The 21,105-nt window shown below is 40.2% G+C and overlaps 1 protein-coding gene across 1 annotated transcript; it reads left to right on the top strand.

Annotated features, from left to right (window-relative positions):
* The first annotated feature begins 1,098 nt into the window (after positions 1–1,098).
* On the top strand, positions 1,099–20,157 carry KCTD19 (potassium channel tetramerization domain containing 19). The gene is given in 20 exon segments (XM_052796774.1): positions 1,099–1,732; positions 3,837–3,987; positions 4,324–4,515; positions 5,444–5,573; positions 5,784–5,972; positions 7,215–7,375; positions 10,127–10,230; positions 10,617–10,759; positions 12,698–12,781; positions 14,820–14,928; positions 16,255–16,309; positions 16,312–16,595; positions 16,597–16,787; positions 16,789–16,901; positions 17,042–17,104; positions 18,006–18,136; positions 18,139–18,199; positions 18,620–18,759; positions 19,625–19,726; positions 20,035–20,157. Coding segments are annotated over 20 exon segments (2,805 nt in total). The 5' UTR covers positions 1,099–1,453.
* Positions 20,158–21,105: the final 948 nt, after the last annotated feature.

Raw genomic sequence — 21,105 nt, 5'->3', positions numbered from 1 at the left:
GACATGGCTGGGAGAAGGGCATGGGAGAAGTGGGTAAGACCCCTTTTGCACAGCAGTGGGCTGCTAGCTTGGGGCTGATGCCCATAAAATGGCAGTCTGAGCAATGTGAATTGCCTCAAGCATGTCTGGAAATAGTATTCCTGGAGCAATGGTATAGATGAGAGGGTTTTGGTGGTGCTGGCTCTCTTCTCCTGTCCCCCAAAATTGGAAATGAGCTTTAGAAATACCAAGATTTTAGTATCCTGTCATTTTTCTTTTTAAAATTTTCATCCTTCTTGCTTGAACTTTTTTTTTTAATTGTTGTTTTCAAATATTTAATTTGTTTTGAAATTGCTGAGTAGTATCGGTGTTAAGAAGTTGATGAGAGTATCTATGAAAAAGTCTTGGCTAAGCATACTTTGAGGGCAACATAACTGTGGTTCTCCATCATTAGTTTTCATTATGAGCTCTCTAGAAGGTACAAGCTCTCTTAAGAAGCTACTAAATTCAATTCTTGCATTCATTAAGAGTGGGGTTTTTTCCTCCATGCTTTTCCAAATTTCCTTTTGACTCCCTTTTCTGTAGTCACTTGTATGAGAAATAGCCTAAAAACATTGTAGACATCAGGTATCATTTTCCACCATGTTTTTTTCTGCTCTAAGAATTGTGTTGTCCATTGTCAGTACAAACTCTGTCTCCTTGGCTTTGGAAGCTAGCTGCTGTGGCAAAGGCAGGCAGGCATTCTCTGTTTTCAGGCTTGAATTGACTTTTCTGTCCATTTTAGTAGGTCACAGACTAATCCATATCTCAGTGTGATACAATAACATGAAAAAGTTGGCTACAGGCCTTAACTGTGTGTTCTTGTCCTGCTTTAGGTGAATTTTCTCTCTGCTTAGCTGACAGCCACCTATGTGCTTACCAAGCATCCTTTCACTGTCGACAATTGTTTTCTTTCCTGTCTTGTCAAGAGGATTGTGACCAACATAGTAATAAATATCTGCACATTAACGTAGTACCTAACTGTATAGAATGGTGTGTCCATAGGCAATGGGTTGTGTAGGAGGTTATGTGGCATTTATTTGCATTTCATTACTTTTATCTGAATACTTAAGGAAGGCGTTTGTCATATTTCATTTTCTTTTCTGTGGAACAAACTCAGTATATGTGTATACCAGGTTGTTCCAAGGTTTAACCATAAGTATTACATTATGTAAAACCTTGCAATTTGCTGACTTGATGTGACCCATGACTATAAACGCATATTAACTAAGGAATGTGCATGCACAAGTGAATGGGAAGGTAATGGTCTAGGTCATTTGCCCCATGCTTTATTTTTTGTCAAGCTACCATGGAAAATAAAATGCAAAGCCCAATGGAGTTTTAAAATAAAACATCACATTGTTTCAGAGTTTACAGGTTCATTCTCGCCTCTTGATATATTTTCCTCTTCTGTTTGAAGGAATCAGACAGCCTTATGGAATCTGCAGAAGAGTTAGTTAATTTTAATATCAGTGGCTGGTATTTCTCAATTCCCAAAAGTAAAGTTGCTCAGTTTCCTGAATCTCTGTTGTGGAAAGAAGCTTCTGTACAAGATCAGTCTGAAAATCTAAGATTATTTATTGACCAAGATGGTTTTGTATTTAGGCACCTTCATTATTACATGCAGACTTCAACGTTATCTTTTTTCAGCTATGCGGAATTGAACTTATTGTGTGAGCAAGCATTAATTTTGCAGCTGACACCTTTATTACAGGTAAAGTAGGATATTCTATGTGGCTTTTCTAGAATTTCTTTTCATTCTTAGATAATATGGTCTGTAGAAGGATGTCAAAGAGTTTGTGTATATAACTTTATCAATGCTTGCAATAGGTGTCCAAACAAATAATTGCCACATTCAACTCATCTGCCTCGGTTGGTGAGTACAGAAAATGTTACAAATTTGATGCTTGACCTTTCTGTAAGACTTCATTCGACAGTCATTACTTGCTTTTTTAAACTAAAGTTAAAGCAAACACAGGCTTTTATCTGCCAACTGTTGTCCTTGATGACAATTATACCGACCGATCTTGTTGAATATGAACCTCCTAATCTGAAGAAGGTGGGACTGCCCCTTCTGTTGTTCCCTGGGAAAGTTCAGTCTGCCTGAAAACAAATTCATCCTACTGTGACGCTACTGAATTCACTAACCTGTGAAATGGGGGAATGACGATTCTTCCTCTCCTATACTGTAGCAGTATTGTCGTGGTTTCAGCCCAGCCGGTAACAAAAGACCACGCAGCCGCTCGCTCACTCCTCCCGCCCCCCTCCGGTGGGATAGGGAGGAGACGGAGGAGAGAAAAGAAAAAAAAACTGGAACCTCGAGGGTTGAGACAAGGGCAGTTTACTGGGAAAACACAAAAAAAGGTTACAACAACAACAACGGTACTAATGAAAGAATATACAAAAAGAGTGATGCACAGTGCAACTGCTCACCACCCGGAACCCGACGCTCTGCCACTTCCCCCACCGAAAGTCGAGAGAGCTCCCCCCGGCCCGCTCCCCATTTATATACTGAGCATGATGTCACATGGTATGGAATAGCTCCTTGGCTAGTTCAGGTCAGCTGCCCCGGCTATGCCCCCCCACCTCCCAGGTTCCTGTAAAAATTAACTCTATCCCAGCTGAACCCAGGACAAGTATAAACAGAAATGTTAAACAGATATCTGTAACGAATATTTAATTTGCTATTTAGCTACAAGTATTTTTTAATTTTAATTACAGTGTTGTGCCACTGAAGGTTGAGTCCATACTTCCTGGCTGGATGAAATGTGTGTTTTCATACATTAATATTTGCATTTCCTCTAAGTTTAGATTAAACTCTGAGTTTCTTTTGGTTTCTAATACCTTTTTTTTTTTTGTGGAATTGTCTAAAAAATGCTGTGATGCTTGATCTTTTTAACCCAAAATATTAACATTTTGGGTTTAACATGAACATTTTTGGATTTTGTTTTAGGACTGTGTTTAAAGATGTAATATCTCCAAATAGGTTGGGAGAGGAAGACCACCAAACCTCAGTAGTGTATTGTATTAACAATCCTTACATGATCACATATTTAACATGGACCTGTTGTGGTATGGCCAGGAACACATGCCACCAAACTAGAATTCTTGCATTTTCTGGTTTTTAAGTGCTTGTCAGTGTAACCTTATTAATTCATGTGGGTTTTTTTTTTTTACGCATGTGCTTTAGAAGTCATAACCGTGGCCCTAAAGTTACTTTATACATAATATCCTACAACAGTATGTAACCATTTGTTCCAATTTTAAAGTAATTTTTTTGTAATTCAGTAAAAGATTAGGAAATACAGACTGTTAATCATTCCTATCACTGAGCCAAACATCTATTCCCCTTTCTAATCATTGAATTTCTACAGCTTATCGTAAAGATGTTTGTTCTTAAAAAGAGCCCACAAGGTCTTTCAAGCTTTGTGTTGGGTTCTTGGCTATATCTATTATTGTATACTTTTACGCATGCCAGTGTGCTGTCTTGAATTCCAGAGCTAGAATACAAGGATGTGCCATTAAAACTCAAATGTTAAAAAATAGTTGGCTTTTTTTGAATATATGAATGACTCTAATTATATTACTAGTTCTTATAAATATTCTCCACATGTTCACTCCAGTTACCTTGAGGTACCTAAAACTTAGGAATCTAATACATGTTTGTTCTTGCTTGTACACAATATTCCCTGGCATATTTTAACAGATGTCAAGTACAGCATAGAATACATTAGACTCTTTCCCACGGCTGCTTTTAATTTTTGGATTAGCTATTTGAATTGAAGTAATAAATAGAAAAAGTTTACATATCTTAACAGATTTTAGATAATTTGAAGGAGGAGAAATATAACTTACGTGTGCAGCCTGCAGATACACCAGTAGCTGAAAGAACATATCTGAATTACTGGAGAACACAAAAGTGTACTAGCAAGCCACCAGATATTCCTCCTAACAGTCCAGCATTCACAGGTAAGTGTCTCAAATTGACAAATCCTTTTGCATCCTTAGGAGTGCCCATAGACTGTTGTCAGTTGTTGCAAGCCAGGAATATTTTAGTCTTGCAAAGTTTATTTTGTGTGATTTTTTTTTTTTCATTAGTCATCTTTATTTTAAAAATAGGAAACCCCATGCAAATGTTTGTTCATTTGTGCTGGGCTGTAAGACTTCATCCTTTGGTGAACATTAAAAATTGCACAAGATCAATGCACTTTTATTGGTTTTGTTGTACTGGTCAGATCTCCAAAGTGTACATCTGAGTTCCATTTTTCTTTATGTCTTGATTTTTCTCTGATTTTCTTTGCCTAGGGTTACATGAAAGAGCTCCCCTAGGGCTAGTGGATACACCTTTACTAGATACAGAAGATGAAGTGAATTACTGTTTTTTGCCACTAGATTTGGTGGCAAAATATCCTGTACTAGTTAATGACAACAGTTTGCTGTGGCTGCTTGAGAATGCAGCCCTGATTGAGTGCAAGTGCAGTGAGTTCCGCTTCATAGGTAACTGCTGTTTTTTTTAATTATTCTGACATGTCTAAATCAATTTTTGATATTAAACTGTTTCTGTCTGTCTTCAAAAATACTTCTTTAAAGATCAGAATCTTTTAATCTTTTGGTTTGGTTTTGCTGTCTGCCACTTTTACTGCCCTGTTTATCAGTCAAGAAACAAACGCTCTACCGGGTGGCTTCCAGAGTACATGTACCTAAATTTACCCACTTACGGCCCTGCTTATTTGGGTTTTATTAATCCAGTGGTTTTCTGAACTAAAATGCATTAATGGCATCAGGTACCACAACCGCTGTTAACAATCAGTAATTAAAGTAGACAACACTTACATTGTGACTCTAAATATCTACTCAATCTTGCACCTTTTCACTCGTAAAAAATCATGTTTCATTCATTAAATAATCTTCCAGCTTCAAGAAAAGACAAGTACTTTTCAAAGGTCTGGCAGGGTCACATACATCCCCCATCAACATGGCATTTCATCCTCTGTGAACTCAGTTAAGATGAGATAGATATGGAATTGCTGCAGTTTTGCTCTGCCAGTCCTCTGATGTTAGCATATGGGAAAGCACATGTTTAAATGCACAGTGGGATGGGACTGTGCCTAGGGGGAAAAAAGCAGCCAAACAAACAGGAAACCTCTTACACGAATCTGTCGGGATGCTGTGATAAACAAAACTAACCTAGTTCTGTGCTTCCCCTATCGTTTATGCTGTGGCTGGTCTCCTCTAGCATAAACCTTGGTTTTAGGACTGTGTTTTCAAAGACAAAGTGTTCCCTGCTGTCCATTTATCTGCTGTGTATATGTACGTATGTGAATAGTAATACTGAAGGAAATTACAAGAACCTGTTTTTGCTAAATCTGAGCAGTGGACAGAAGACATCAACACACACTTCCTATGTTTTATTTTTATTTTCAAGTTAATTTTCTTTGCTCAGAGAACATGTTGCCTTATGACTTCTCCAACATAGATGCCTTGGAGGAAGAAGCTTTAATTCTGGGAATTCCTGAGCTTATAGATGCTGTGAAGATCTATAGAGGTAATAGAATGTACATAGCTATATATTTTCTTCCTTATATGCGTTGGTTTTAATGTTATCTTGTGAAATTGGGTGTTTGAAACAGAAATTATATTAATATGATCAACACCGAGGTGAGTTAGCCACTTGTTTCCATAAATGTTGAAAATAGTGGAAAATATGGTGGTGATTATTAACCGCTGACCTTCTGGGGTGCAGTCTTGACCTCCTTTCCTTGCAGGCAGCTGCTCCGTGGGGACGGGGGGGCAGTGGCAGGGGAGTCCCCACCACGGTCCCCGCTCTACGCCATGTTGCTGGGGCTGCTGGCCAACTACCCGGATTTGGCACTGGGACAGCTCTGCATGGGCAGCGACCTGGGCCGGAGCCGCCTGCACCTCTCTGGTGACGGCATTCTCTTCCAGCATGCCAGGTACGCACCCTGCCTTCATACCAGGCGATATCAACATAAACTTTTGAAAGAACCTTAAGTTATCTAATGGGTTTTGTAGTTGAAAAAGAGTCTGGTTTTCAGCAGCTTGTCTTTTAGAATTTGTATTCATTTTCAGCTAAACTTGCAGGTGACTGTAATTATGCGAGTTGGCATTCTTCTATCATATTGTAGGCTTGTAAGCCTGAAATTCCGAAGTAGTATATGTAAACTTTTTAATAATCACATGTTCTTAAAACTTAATGATTTACCATTCATTCAGAAAACTTTGTATTGGATTTTCAAAAGCATCTAAATGCCTATGGGTACAGGCTTTTCTGAAGTCACCCAGAAGTCATACTTCTATGTCTAGTCCACGAAAGAATGTAGACTTCTGAATACTGTGTTTCAACTTGGTCCTTTGAGACATACTTCCCCATATTGTTAGCATTATTGCTCAGACTTACCATACCAGCATACTGGTTTAATAAAGTCCCTATCATATAGGAAAATGGCTCCTTAGTGAATCATTAGCACCTCTTTCCTGAAATAGGTGAAAATGTAAATGTAGAAGTCAGACATCTTTGCTGTGACAGAGAGACATTTCTTAAATGCAGACACTGTCTAGGTGAGACATAAAGCTAGCCATTAAAATACACATTTTAATACTCTCTATTAAAAAGTGTGTACCATTTTCTTTCACCTGCTTGTTGTGATTTGAATTAAGAAAACCAAAAGAAATCACAACGAATCCAGTTGGTTGCGATTCAAGCCTGCCATGCAATGATATGCTCAGCTGTGCATATTTCCATCAACCACGGACTGAAAAAACTTCCTCCACCTTTTAGCCAACTTTAAATCTAGGACAAACACATAATAGCCAGTCTGTAAAGGGTGATAAAAAGACAACAGGAAGATCAAACATACAGTCAGCTCATCTCTGCCCCTGGCATCTTGTCTGTACTTGCTGTTGGCACTAGTGAATGATCCAGTGTAGGAGAAATACCATATTAAAAACTTTATTGAAAACTATTGCAGATCATTATTTGATGGCTCCACTGCAATTGCTTTATTTGCCAATGTTGGATTGTTCTCCATACAAAGAAAGATGTGGAAATTTATGAGTAAAGCTTAGTAGGTATAAAAAACATTTTTAGGATTCCTGACTTGTACTCATTAAAAAATTAGCAGTAAAAATATAAAGCAAGGATAAAAAATTTAGTGATTTCCTCTTCTTTTGGATAGGAATTGGCTGGGAACTTGCCGACTTCCTCTCACTGAAAATATTTCTGAAATCAAAGACCTCTGTGCTTATTTGGACAAAAGGGACGCCACATAGGAGCCAATGAAAGATGCTTTAAAATGCTCTCTGAAACAACAGATACCAGCAGGGAGCAGAGATTATAGTAAGTCAGGATTTCTCAAGAACTCTTTCATTTTAAAGTAGAATGAGCAGTGTTGCTTGAATACAATTAATCAGTCAATAATCTACATCTACTTTTGAGGAATTGTTAAGTAGAAAAATAACCTGAAAGTCTCACTGACTGACAGTGTGTGTTTTCCAAAGATCTACTGTTACTCCGTTGCTTTATTAACTGGCTGTTGCTGATCAGTGAACACTAGAGTAGTAACATTAGGTTCTAGGTGAAATATACAGCAAGTCTGCACTGGATTTAGGTAGCACTCATCACTGAACTAATTTGCTGAATCCAGCTCTTTCAAGCTTAGACTGTCCAAGTTACTTTCATCCAAACATGTTCTACTTTAAAGATAGCGAGGTTTCTTTTGCTCCCACTTTTCTGATGTGGGACTTTTCTTACAACTCTTGCTGTTAAACTAAGGAATCTATTTCTAACTTCCAGCCTAAGTGCATTCACAGCCACATTTTGCTCTTGTTAAAACTGACCTCTAACTTAAATGCTGTTTCCACTTTGTTTTATACCCTCTTCTTCTCTAATGAATCTATAGAAAAATCATGACACTTTCTATCAACCGTTGTGGCTTTTTAACAAGAGTTAATATGTTCCTCTGACCTAGGGATTTTTCTTTCCACCTATCCCTATTTCCCCATATTCATAGAATTTAGGCCAGAAGAGATCTCTGGAGGTCATTTAGTCCAACTCTCTGCTCAGAGCAGGATCAATTAGGTCGGGTTGCTCATGACCTTGCCAGGAAAAGGTTTGAGTATCTCCAAGGAGGGAGATCCTGCAGCCTTTCTGGACTCCTGTTCCAATAGTTGACCATCCTTGTGCTAATTAAATAAATAGTCATACATGTAATTTCCTATGTTCCAACATTTTCCATTGCCTCTTGGCCTAGCACTTTGTACCGCTAAGAAGGATCTGGCTCTGTCTTCTCTATATCTTCCATTAGCTGTAGACAATAAGATCCTCTTCTAACCTGTTCTTCCAAAGGCTGAACACAGCCAGTTCTTTCCACATTTTCTGTTATGCCATGTGCTCAAGGAAAGAAATTTAATCACACTCTGTACAAGGTAATCCAGTTGAAACCTTCCCAATACTTTAGACTACACTACAACTAATTCTGCTGGACTTAGCCCCCTCAGTTACATCCTACAGTCTCATTTGCAGTTCCTTGTTCCATTGGTGGCAATCACTTTGTGATGAATGAGCGCAGGCAGCCCTTTGCCCCACACGGGCACAAACCTCCTGGCTCAAACTTCAGCTTGTAGGATCCTAAATGTACTTCCTGTTGTTTATTTGCAAGTCTGGCTTCTTATTTTGTAGTAGTGACCTTACTTCCAGTTTACTCCACCCTCAAGGTCCTCTGAGTCTTTCTGTAGGGGATGATTATCTTTCCCATTTTGAGCCATCAGCATATTTCACCAGAGTAAGGTGAAGGGGCTGATGTTCAAAGTATTCTTCCCTGCCCCACACAATAGGGGTGTATGCAAAAAGGAGTGAATCTTATCAATTTTTGGATGGAATTATAATCCTTGAGAAAGAGGGTTTGATCTTAAATTGAAACAGCAGTTAATGAATTCTGTGTCATTATTGTGTAGCCTGGTGGATAACACATGCTAGAAAAAGTAGCTCTAACTCAGATGTCTTAGCAGTATATGACACTTCAATTGCACATATGTTATGGGAGATGGATAGTCCCATTACAGTAGCTACATCAGACAAGCATACGCTAGTTTGTTCATTGTTTAGAGCTAATAGAATCTATTTATATCATTATCCGTAGCCCTATAAATAATTTCTTTAAGAGTGTGACTTGCCTATATCTTCTGTAAAGGCCTAGGTTATTGTAAGAAACACAATTCTCCAATCTGGAGTCCTTCTCAAAGTTAGTGGTTTGGGGTTTTTAAACCATTTCTTTTTAATGCAAATGTATTTTGATTTTCCTAAAACAGTGTCCCAGAACTTACTGACTATAAATAATAATGTGAACTATACTATTAAAGATTCTGACAGAAACTTTCCTAGATCTTTGTTGCCACACTGAGGTAAGATGTGGGTTGAACCCAGACTGGAATATATCCAAAGCTGTTACGTTATATCTGCTCTTTGTGCCTAAGAGCTCTTTGAGGCTTGCACCTGCCCGGATACTGTCATCTTCAAACGAAATAAAGAAGTGGGGCTCCTTGCAAAGATGGGAAATGATGCGGTAGCTCTATTCCAGGTTGCCCTGGAATTCCACTAGCTTTACACTTGCTGACAAGCTGAGTCTTCACTTTAAAAGATCTTTCAGATTTTCCCCTTATTTCCAGTACTTTAGAAATAAATTATTTCTTTCTGTGGCAACGTAACAGCATACTTAAATTCCCCTACCTTAGGTGACATAAATGAGCAAACGTGACTGTGCTACTGCATATAGCCTTCTTGCTGTTATTTTAAATCTACTGAGGAGGGATGATTTGCTGCAGCATGGATGGACCAAGTTGCCCACTACTCTGACATTACATCCTGACTTGCCTTTTGCTTGCAGTTGCGTATGACCCCTAAAAAAACCCCATGAGAGTTCCAGCTCCATGTGCATAGAGTACACTCTATTACTTCACTATTTCAAAGAATTATTATTTGCAATATTTTGATGTAAAATCCCATATCATATTAACTTGGTATATGTAACAAAATAATTACTACTTGCAGTTATCTTAGTTGTCACCTTTCCATTTGTTACTCTGTCTCTAGACACAGACTGGACAGCAGAAGTATCTGTATGCTCACTCCATCAGATTGTGAAATTTTATGTAGGAGGTAACTGGTATGAAACTTGCTTACAGACTTTAGTGAAGGTATGGTAATTAATTGTCTTTGGATTGCCTTCACATGAACCTTCCTAGACAGAATGTATAATTCTACGGACTAGAATCTATATTTCTAGTAATAAGGATTATTAGAATGGTTTTGACCTGAAAACTTGGAATTATCAGAACTTCACATGTAGACTGGGCATTTTATACTCAGGGAAGTATGTTCAGGAACCTGAGGGGAAATAAATCTTGACTTCCCAAGAAAGTACTTTCTGGGCTAACAATGTAAGTAGTTTGGATAATAATATAAGTCGACTTGATGGAACTGGTTTCATTCTTTCACTGAGAAAGGAAAAATCCTGTTTGAATTTCTTTCTTTCTATACCTAACACCAGAAATATGGTCTTAATATATTTTTATTTCTGTAGTACCCAGAGCTGTTGTCAAATGACAAGAAAGTCTGTTGGATCACATATGGTCAAAATCTTCTAATCCATGGAGATGGGCAAATGTTTCGACATGTTCTCAACTTTCTAAGACTTGGGAAATTGTTTTTGCCAGCTGAATTTAAGTAAGCAGAGTGAATGCATGTGTGTGTGCATCTATTATTAGATGGTTGTAGGGGAAGTAAGCATAGGGATTTGTCTTCTGATTTTTGTAGAAATATTATCCAAAAGAATTAAGACTTTTCAGTCCTAAAGTAAACTATTCTATCTAAACATAAATTATTGGGATTTAGAGATTGCGAGAGATGTTTTTGTTTCAGTGTGTGTGCCTTTATTTTAATGATCGATATGCCAGACACTGTACTGCAGGGTATATCACAGATCGGTGCATTGTGTGCATGCCTTTAGCAAAAAAGTAAATGTTTTTATTGATGAGGTCATTGCATCCCTCTTCAGATTTTTGTCTTTTTATACGGCAGGGACAGCAAATCTGGCTAGTCCAGCTGAAAAATACTCCATCTGCCCCCTCTACTGGTATCTCTGTTCTAATGCTGAAAAATGTATCTTCCAAAACTGCAATGGTATAGGAATGGAGGAACAGGGGATGCTTAAAGAGGAGAAGGCACTCTCCATCCATATGCATATCAATCTATTAGATCTCTAAATCTTATCAGTCATCAGAAATTGAGATGGCTTAAAACACCAGTCTCCTAAGGATATTCCTTCAAGGTGTCTCACTTGCCCCTGAGATTGCCCAGACCTGACCCTTCGGTGCTATGGCTTCTTGTAGCAGTTTCCCTGCTTCTGCCACCACTACACGTTACAATTTTTGGCATTCAGCGATGAAGGTCTACCTGGCATCAGAAGATCTTTTGGCCTCTTCAGTCCTTGAAACCCTTGTTTGTTGGATCGTTTCTAGTAGGCAGAATATCCACTACAGATCACCAGTTGATGTGGTCATTTTTAGTGCACTTAGCCATTTCCAAGAGGAGTAAGGATTTTCATTCTTTTCTCTGAAGTCAAAAGAAATGTTACACCAGTGACTGCTTTGATATAATAACCACTGGTTGCTTTCATGTCTGTCATCAAAGGTATAGGAAGCCAGATGTCAGACACTATGGTTCTATATACAAACAAAGTATGTCTGGGAATGTTTCTGGTCACTGAGGCCAGCTGCCTTTCTGCTTTAACCTCCTGGAGACAGTGGCTTCACTCCTCCTGTCCCCTGCAAACAGTCTCAGGAACATCGGAATGGCCAAACCATGCCTGGGAATTATTGGATAGAGTGTAAGGACCAAGGTAGGACCAAGCACAATGCTAAGAGCTTGCTAGCAGAGATAATCATGTTCTAGGGCTAAGAGTATTTCTGGGAATGGTGGATTTCCTAGTAGCCCGTCGAACCCATGAACCCTCTTTATGGGATTCCCTATGGAAAATGCCATGGTGAATTTTCCACATGAGAAAAGTGTCATGAGTGTCACAGAGCAGAATAGGATTCCTGCTTCTCAGAATTTTATCATCAATACCCATAGTTAATTAAAGAAAGAAAGAAAAAGAAGGGACAGAGGTTTTCATTTCACTAGCAGAAAGGAAATAGCTGGGAAAAGTGTTGAAAATAGCAAGTTTCACAAAGAGTCAGAGGGGTTCTGCTGAACACCTCTAGTTTAGGAACTCATTTATTTTGGTTGCACCTTTTCAAAAGTGTACCATCTATTTGGGGATTCCTGACATAAAATTCAGACTCTGTGGAAGTCAATAGTAGCAAATGGGAAGATTTCTATTTATGTCAGTAAAACCAGCTTTTTTTTTTTTTTCCTCATTGTTTGGATGCCAGATATGAAACAGAAAAAAAAAAAAAAATTGGTTTGGGTACTTTTCAGTATTTAAACTGATAGGCTATTTGTCAGTCTCAAAAAAAAAAAAAAAATCACTTGTGTGAATGCATCTTTCATTTTGTGTAGTGATTGTCTAAGCTTCCAAAATTAATATATATATTTAGAAAAGATAATCTGGTAAGATTGTTTTTTAGCAATTTTACAGTTCAATTTATTTGCAACTTACAGAGAATGGCCTCTCTTTTGTCAAGAAGCAGAGGAGTACCAGATCCCTTCTCTTTTAGAGGCACTTTATCATTCTGATGCATACAGGTAGATAAAAATTCTCTTCCTTCTTTTTCTTTTCTGTCATATAATGTCCTTTCATCTGACCTAGCAGTGTTTGTCCTTTGAAAGGGGCACAACTTTCTGCTTTCCTTCTGAAACACAACCACTGGAAGATGAGCAATTCCACTATCTTTTGGGCCACGTTTTTTCCCATCAGTTATTTGGGTACTGGAACAGTAACAGAGTAGTCCTTGGTCAGTTGTCCAGTAACCAAGGAAAAAGGCAACAGAGATACACCCCTAAGTCCAGATACTGAGGATATTGCAATGCATACTGCAAACCATTGTACAGAGACAGCAGACCAAGCAAAGACATTCTGATTTATTAGCTTTGGCTCAGCCCTGGCTTTGCCAAGACCCAGCTGGTTTCTGCAGACCCACTGGATGATTCACCAGCACTGCAGAGTGTAGAATGTTATATCTTTGATGCAGCATCACAGAAAAGGATTGAGACCTGCTGGAATTTAAATCTTGATAAATTAATGTTGAAAATAAGCCATAACTTTTTGTATATGAATTCATCATTGAACATTTTCTCAGAGACTTATTTTTCCATTGCTGACAACTTTAAAAATAAGATTGGATGTTCTTCTAAAAGATGTTTTGCTATTAAAATAGCAATTAGTATTAAGTGTTACTGGAGACCAGGGTTCATAATTGCAGTGGTCTTCTCCGGCCCTATAAAATCTGTGAATCTGCAAACCCTAGTGTTTTCTTCTCTACTGTGCTCATTAGAGGGATGGACAAAATGTTAAAATGTAGGCCTTTTGGAAAGTTCACAGAACTGATATTTCGACTCCTGACTGTAGAGTACTTTAGAAGATGACCTAGCATGGCCCTTCTCTTCAGTATTTTTCTGAGAGAGCTCTAGAAGTTAGTGGATTCTTACTTAGGCCTTTTAAAGTAAAGATATATCCATTAAAATCTTCCCAGAAGATCAAGAATCACTGCAGCAGGTTTTGAAATACCAGTGCTATGGGCTGTTTGCATCAGGATTTCCAACTTGATTTTACTGCCACGAGCAACAGTAGGACACACTAGTGGTAGCTGCCAGTATCCCACCAGTGGTGACAGCAGTTCCTAGATGTTATCGTAGACCTCTACAAAGAAGAAATCCGAAATGTCATTCCTCGACTTTCCCATCCCAGTGTAGGAGCCTAACCTCACATTCCTATACCTGTAGAGCAAGAGGAGGATGGCAGAGGAACTCTGAAGCACTCTACATGTGGATGACAAAATCTTACATTCCCTAGAGGTTTTACTCCTCCACTGCTCTTTGGTGCTTTCCCATCAGGGAAGGTGTCAGCATCTCTATCATATACACCACAGGCCTCTAACGAAGTAAAATAATTGGGGATTGGTCCCTAGAGTTCTTTCCTAGATCATCGGCCAGCTCCATAGGCAATCTTAGCAAATTTCTGTCTATAGGAGACAGAGAGCAGCAGCTACTCTGTGCTTCCAGAGTTGTTTCACCTTTTCAGAAACTTCTGTGCAGCTCAGGCTGTCGCTGTAAGGAGCTGAGTTTCTTAAGCAGACTAAAAATTTGATTTTGAAACCATGAATGTAGATGGTTGACCTGAATCAGACTAGCTTGCTCCCCAAAGTGTCTAGAACCTCTTCATACAAAAAGAGAGGAAAAAAAACCCCTCCAGATATGATGTCAGGTGGACATAGCTTGGACTGATCAGCAAGGCTTACCTAAATCCATTGGTCAAGGTTTTGTGAATGCTGGAAGAGAGACAAGAAATCATTTTTGTCCCCTATGTATCTGCAGCATCACATTTCAGAAATTCTCATCACAGGTGGGCGATGAAAACCCCTGGTCCTTTGCTACCCCTGTATTGTGTACTAGTGATAATTGTGAACTCCTTCTGTTACCCCATAGTTTAAAAGTAATTCATAACAATGACTGTGATGTACACAGATCCATTGGTGACTAGAAGTCCTGGCAGTTCCTTTTACAGATTGACTGGTTGTTGCCCCTGGAAAAAATTCTATAATAATTGTAAATATTCATTTTCTAGATTATGGATCCAAACCAATGAATTGTAAAATAAAGTTTCTTTTCCATGTAGAAGATCAAGTACTGTGTCTTGGAATGAAGAGAATGAGTTCAGCAAAGACCCAAAAGAAGTAAGATTTGGTTTTCAGAATATGTTGCCGTAAAGCACTTCTAGAAAAGTGCCAGATTTAAATTCTCCAGTGCCATCTTGCTTTTTTCTCTCCAAAACCAGCTACAAAATGAGTCTTGGAAAATCTCTCTCTATAAAAAAAGAACACCTTCATTTTACAAAGGCAGGCTTTGAGCATCAAGAGAGAATGGAGAGAGGAATAGAAATTCTGTTTTTATATCACAAAAACATGAGAGCACTCCTTCTCTAAAGACATAATTTAGATGGAGATCCACACTGAATTCTGCAGTAGATTTCAAGGCAGGGTGCTTTAGCACTGCCTGAGTGTTGGGCTTTTATTTCTGGTTTTATCCAATGACTGTATGCTGTAAAGTCATGCAGTCCAAAGCGTAACATCAAGATCCTCTGGTCTGTCTTAGCTTGGTCTAAACCCCACAAGCCTATACTTTTTTAGAGTCTCCTTTTGGTCTTGTGATTCGCACTCCTGGTTACTTAGGGAGACCCTGTCACCAAAGGGTGGGGAGTGTTTTCCTGCAGACTTCAGTGTGGCTCGGAAACTGGGGCACTTTGCTGGGTCACGGGATGTAGGGGTTCTGACCCCTCTGGGCAAGGGGGACCTAGAAGCCAGATCTCCTAGTTCCTAGGTGGTAAAGATGGGAGCGGCAAGCTTAGGCAGTGCACTCAGGCAAGATACTGTCCTGCAGAAATTATCTAGTCATTGAGTTCAGTGGAAGAGGGAAAAGTTCTTCCTGCTCAAGTCTTTGAACACTTTTAGTCCTTGGCTGGACACCAGCAGCTGAAAGTTGCCTTCAGTCTACTAGAGAAAGGCGAAATGAAGGTGCTGCCTCTGTAGCATTTACACACTGATATCAAACTGCTCCACCCTGTAGCTTAACAGTGGTGTTCTTGTGGCAGAGTGGCTGCACAGCTTGCTTTAACTTGCCAAACCACCTTTCTTGTACAGAATGTGCTGCTGTCAGTTCAGACAACCAAAATTATCTTAGCTGTAGTGGTAGCAGGGATGTTAAGGTGCTGCTTGTGTGCCTTGGCCACTCCAGTGTCTGTCTTCAGGTTCAGCAAAATTCAGTGATGGGAACTGAGGTGATTCAGGACAGCGTAACATCAGTGCTGAGTTATCAGGGCAGGGTTTAGAGAGCCTTAAGACACTGCATCCAGCACAGAAGTGAGAATGCATTTTCCAGGATTAAGAACTCAGTCCTTAAATGCTTGTATTATAATGAGTAAAATACCTCAGTTATTAGGAAAGGCGAAACTTACACTTCCTTCCGTATCAATTAGAAATAACCATATTTCACTGTATTTTTAGGTGTACTCATCTACAGCTGTGGATTCCAGTAAATGCTATATTAACATATGGAGTAATATAAAGATCTGAAGGGAAAGCAAGAGACCAGTGGGGCAAAGTATTCCAAAATTATTTCGTGGGCTAAAGGGACAAAGCAGAGGAATACACTTGGAGGATACGATGACTCCTCAGACAGCCTGGTAAACTCCAGCTATTACAAACATTTGGTAAGCCCTCCAAGGAAGAGAGGAATGAGAAGCACTTTGACAAAGAAAGTGGAAAGTAAAGACTCGGTAAGTCACATCCAGAAATTAATTTCCTTGGTAAAGGAATGGGATGCGGTGAACTGCAAGAGGTGTGATTTTTCAGCATGTGAGAACCTCTGACAGTTGTATCACAGAGAGTGTCTCTCAGTGCAACACTCCTGAAAAGGGCAGGGGTGTCAAAGCTCCTGTTGCCTCTGCTCCTGTGAAAATAAGCGATACAATTCAAGGAAACAATCTCATTACCCAATATGAAGTCAGGGCTGAAGGAAAGCAGCCAGAGCAATATGTGTTCACACAGTTTGCCAGTTACTCCAAGCACTGGAACGAATCACTTCAGCACCATGAAAACTACTCCCACAGTAGGAAATGATGCAGAGAATATAAACAAGGAGCAACCAGAAGGTAAATGACTGCTTTGTGATTGTTGTTTTCAAAAGTGATGGGAGTCATTAACTGAATGACTTATTTATATAAGATACTTTGATTGTGCTGATGAATTTTGGAGTGACAGTCTCAACCTTTTCTTGTTCTCCTGCTCATAGAAAGTGTTTCCAGTGAAGGAAGAGACAAGACCTTGCAAATGAAGCTCATCCCTCTAAAAGACAGTGAGTTGATTGCCAGCTGCTAAGCAAGGGCTGGATCTTGCTGCTTGTCTATGCAGAGTTTAATACTAGAAGTGTGTTTGCCAGAAAGGTGGAGGAGGTTTTAGCTTCACTGGCATCAATGAGTTGTTCTTTCACTGTGTCCTTGTGACTCTGCCTTTAAAGCTGTGCAAGGAACAGTGAAGCTGGTTTGATGTACTTAAGTTATCCAGTTAGTGACAGAAATCTGTAATTTCACATAAAGACTGAAAGATTTCTATGCTAAATACAGATGTTTCTACAGAAATGTGTAGAAGTTAAAAAGATTTACCTGATTAGCCACGATACTAAATGCACTCAAGAAAAACTCAGTGGAAAGTCTCAGTCCAAGACTTCTGACACCCTGAGAAGGATGTGATTTACCCTGTACCGCTCCCACTGTGGGTAACATGGCAGGTTTTCACAGAATCGTCAGCAAAGCAAAATGTATTAATAGTGGTTGTGGATGTTTTTGTTACTATAGCAGTGCAAGCCAGGTTATTATTTTCCTCGGAAAAAAAACCTCCTTCACATCCTGTGAAAGAATCCTGGACTGAATTATGCTTGGGTTCTGTTAAGCAGTAAATGGTAATGTAAACGTAATGGTTACTCTGTCTGAATTTTCCATGTGAAAGAGGGAAGCAGAGAAGGGCTGTAACGTTATGCCTAAGATTGCAAATTATTTGGTGTAAAGATTGTCATTTACTGTCTGGTGGTGTTTCACCTTTCCTGGCAAAACATCACAACAGAATAAAGACAAAAGGAGGCATAACTCTGAAGAGAAGATGGCAATATTGTGTTCGTACTTAAAAACGGACAAATGCGTTTATCCCATTTACTACTGATAGAGGCTTTGCTGTAAAACTCAACCTGTATTCCTTCACAGAAACAAGGGACGGCAAACAAACCGATATCATTCTGGCAGACCACAGAAATGTAGGATTGATTCTCAAAGTTGAACATCCTCCGGTTTTAGACAATGATGGCTTTTGCATAAGCAATGAAGAGAGTGTTGTTTGTTTATAGCACTCTGGGATGGCAACCAGCTGCACACTCGAAAAGCTCAGGCACTATCCAAAGGTAAGGAGCTGTAAATAGCTCTAGGATCTTGCTGCAGGGTTTTTAGTATGAAAACCATGCTCTCTGTCATGGTTTGTTGTCAGTTCTGAGTAGCTGAGTAGCTAAGGTTGTCGCAGCCAAACCACTGCTTACATTTAATCCTTCAGAACAGCCGGACAGCAGGTGCCTTGAATATTTACCAGTGAAGCTCTTTAATGCATGAGGAAAGATGCAATGGTCTGAAATCTACATTCAGTTTTTATTCAGGCAAACTCTTACATTGAGCCAAGATTTGAATGCTGGCTCGGGTTAGGAGTCAGTTGCAGTAAAACCTTGGACAGGTTGGAGAACTGGATAACTGAAACGGTGAATGCTGAAACCACAGCTTTTTTTTTTTTTTCCCCCCTAATGCCTTTGTGTTCTTTCAACTGTTCCTTTTAGATATAGTTTTTCTTACCTTTGCTCACTTGCATGAGGAGATATTCTACGCCAGGAAGTGCCACTTTTTCCTGACTGATGTAAGGCTAAAGGATCCCAAAGAAATCACAGCCAAAGTCGGGACCCTCGTGAACAGGCTTTGGGTAGGTACAAGCTGCTCATGGCCTGGATGAGCCGTGGTTTCTCAGCTTCCCCAGGCCATTGGTGTGGCGGCAGGAGTTAGAAACTTGGCTCTTCACGCTTGGCACCAACTGCCGGGCTGCTCCGGGAGCCACAGTTGTCACTGCACTGAGCCGGGGGGACGGCTTTGGTCTGGCAATCCCGCAGGCCAGGAGGTGCTGGTTGCAGTAACAGGGGGCTTGGAGACTTTCCAGGTCCATTTTTAAAAACCAAGGGTAAGCCCCAAAGCAGAGGACGGGAGAGCCAGCCTTGGGCACTTGAGCAACTACGGCACCCTTGGAGTGGGGAAGAGGTTTGGCCTCCAGTTGCTCCTGCAGTGATGAAGAAATAAATAGCAGTGTGTCCTGCCCCCAGCATCACCCCGCCATCTGTGCACTGCAGTGTGCTTTGCTGTGGGCTTGTGGCAGAAATCAAGACCCATCCTCAAGGGGCCAGGAATTTCTGTTGTGTGTTTGGGGTTTTTTTTTTGTGTCAGAAGTACCGGATCCCACCCCACAGCCCCTCCCCAGCAGTCCTGCTTTAAGTAGCTCCAACCAGAAGCATTTTTCTTCTCCCCAGGGGAGAGGAGGGAGAAATATGTACAGAGAAGGACTGGGGACAGCTTGCCCTCGAGTTTTCCTCTGCTGGTGGTGCCTCTGTGACCACTTCCAGCCCTTGAGGGATGGCTGCTACCTCACACTGATCCTTTAATAATTAATCCTGGCCAAGGCCGGACTCGGAACTTCTCCATCCGACAGGTAATTTCACTGACAGGGAGAGCATTGCTCGCTGGGCACACGCAAGCACACCTGCAGGTTGATAACAGCCACGTCGTGGTCTATATTTTAGACCCAGCAGATCATGCCCAGGAAGTTTGTTGCCGATTTACTGGACACAGAGTATTTTCAAGGGGACAGAAACGTTCACAAAGAGCTACTTCAGTGGGTGGAAGTAAGCAGCATGTGCCATCAGGTGATGCTGTACAGCTGGGCCTTTTTTCTTCCAAACACTGTCAGCTTGGGGTTTAAACTAGTTCACTGTTCCCAGTTTTGTTTGCAGAGTGAGTTAAGTGGCAGAGGGGGCATTTTACAGCACAAATTTACTAATGTCATGTATAGTTTTAATAGAAGTTTAAAATTCTGCTGCTCATTTAGGATATTGTCCCCCCAAAAAAGGGGGCAGGAGGCTTCTAGGGTTGCTAAGAAAGGGAGGGAGTCAGGGATGCTGCCGTTCTGCCATCAGCAGGTGATTTAAGGGAGGGCCTCGGTTTTGTGCTTTTTCGGTTTACCCTGCCCTTCACCTGGAAATACAGCCGCTGCCTTGACTTACTGATCCGGAGAGGGTTTGCTAGATTGGTCTCATATTTTGCCTTGCAAATGTAAGTTCACAGAACATTAATAAAAATTTGAGCCAGCTCCTTTTTGGTAGCTTTATTAGTGACCTGTGGGGTTTATTTAAAGAATCCCCTCTTTCTGATAACATATTTGTTAATATTAATTGCCCAATACAATCAGAATAATAATCAGAGGTCTAGAGCAGTAACTTCACATTTCAGTTTAAGCACGTTGTACAGACAGGGCACTTTGCTAGTCCTGGTTTAAAACCTCCAGAGAGCTGATGCTTCTCATCGTGGGAGAAGCCAACAACTGCTCTTCTTGGCACACGCCCACTTCCTCTTCCGCAGCCCAGAAATCATGATACAATGCAAACACGATTCATATAAAGAAAATAACCTTTATTAGACAAATCAATCAAACCCTGAAAAAACAGTGTCAGGTAAACATTACTAAAGGTTTTTCCAGCAATGCAGAAACCTTTGAAACGGAGAAATTCAGCAAGTTTCATGTTCCTCTTGTTGCATTAGTAAATTCCCTCCTTCATGACACAAGCTATTGCTGCCTGACAGCCCCAAAATCTTGCATTAACTCAGCATTTCAAAACAGTAACTTCTAAAATCTTCCCTGTGCAACTGTTTCCCACGCCATTTTGTACAAAGGTGTCAACCTGTGTTCTCTTTGCTGTCTAAAAGAAGAACAAGGTTTAAAGAACATCCAGCTTATTAAAAATAAACAAGTGTTTTATGTACAGTACAGGAATTCCCGAACTTGAAGGAACATGGTCGGTATTGTTGAGGGTAACTCAGGTAGGTATGAGACTACAGCACAGCCCTGTCAAGGGCCCGGCAGCTCCCCTGCCCCAGCAGCTACGGGGAAAAAACTGCAGTTAAAATAAGTTACTGCTCCATCTTCTTCTCAGGCTGGATGTGACACCACTGCTGACACAGCTGGGGGAGCCCAATTTACAACACTTCATAAACCAGGAGTAAACAA

Source organism: Harpia harpyja, chromosome 9 (assembly GCF_026419915.1).
Source record: "Harpia harpyja isolate bHarHar1 chromosome 9, bHarHar1 primary haplotype, whole genome shotgun sequence".
Lineage (NCBI taxonomy): Eukaryota > Metazoa > Chordata > Aves > Accipitriformes > Accipitridae > Harpia > Harpia harpyja.
Note: the sequence above shows the minus strand (reverse complement) of the source record. Positions and strands in the feature narration are given on the sequence as shown.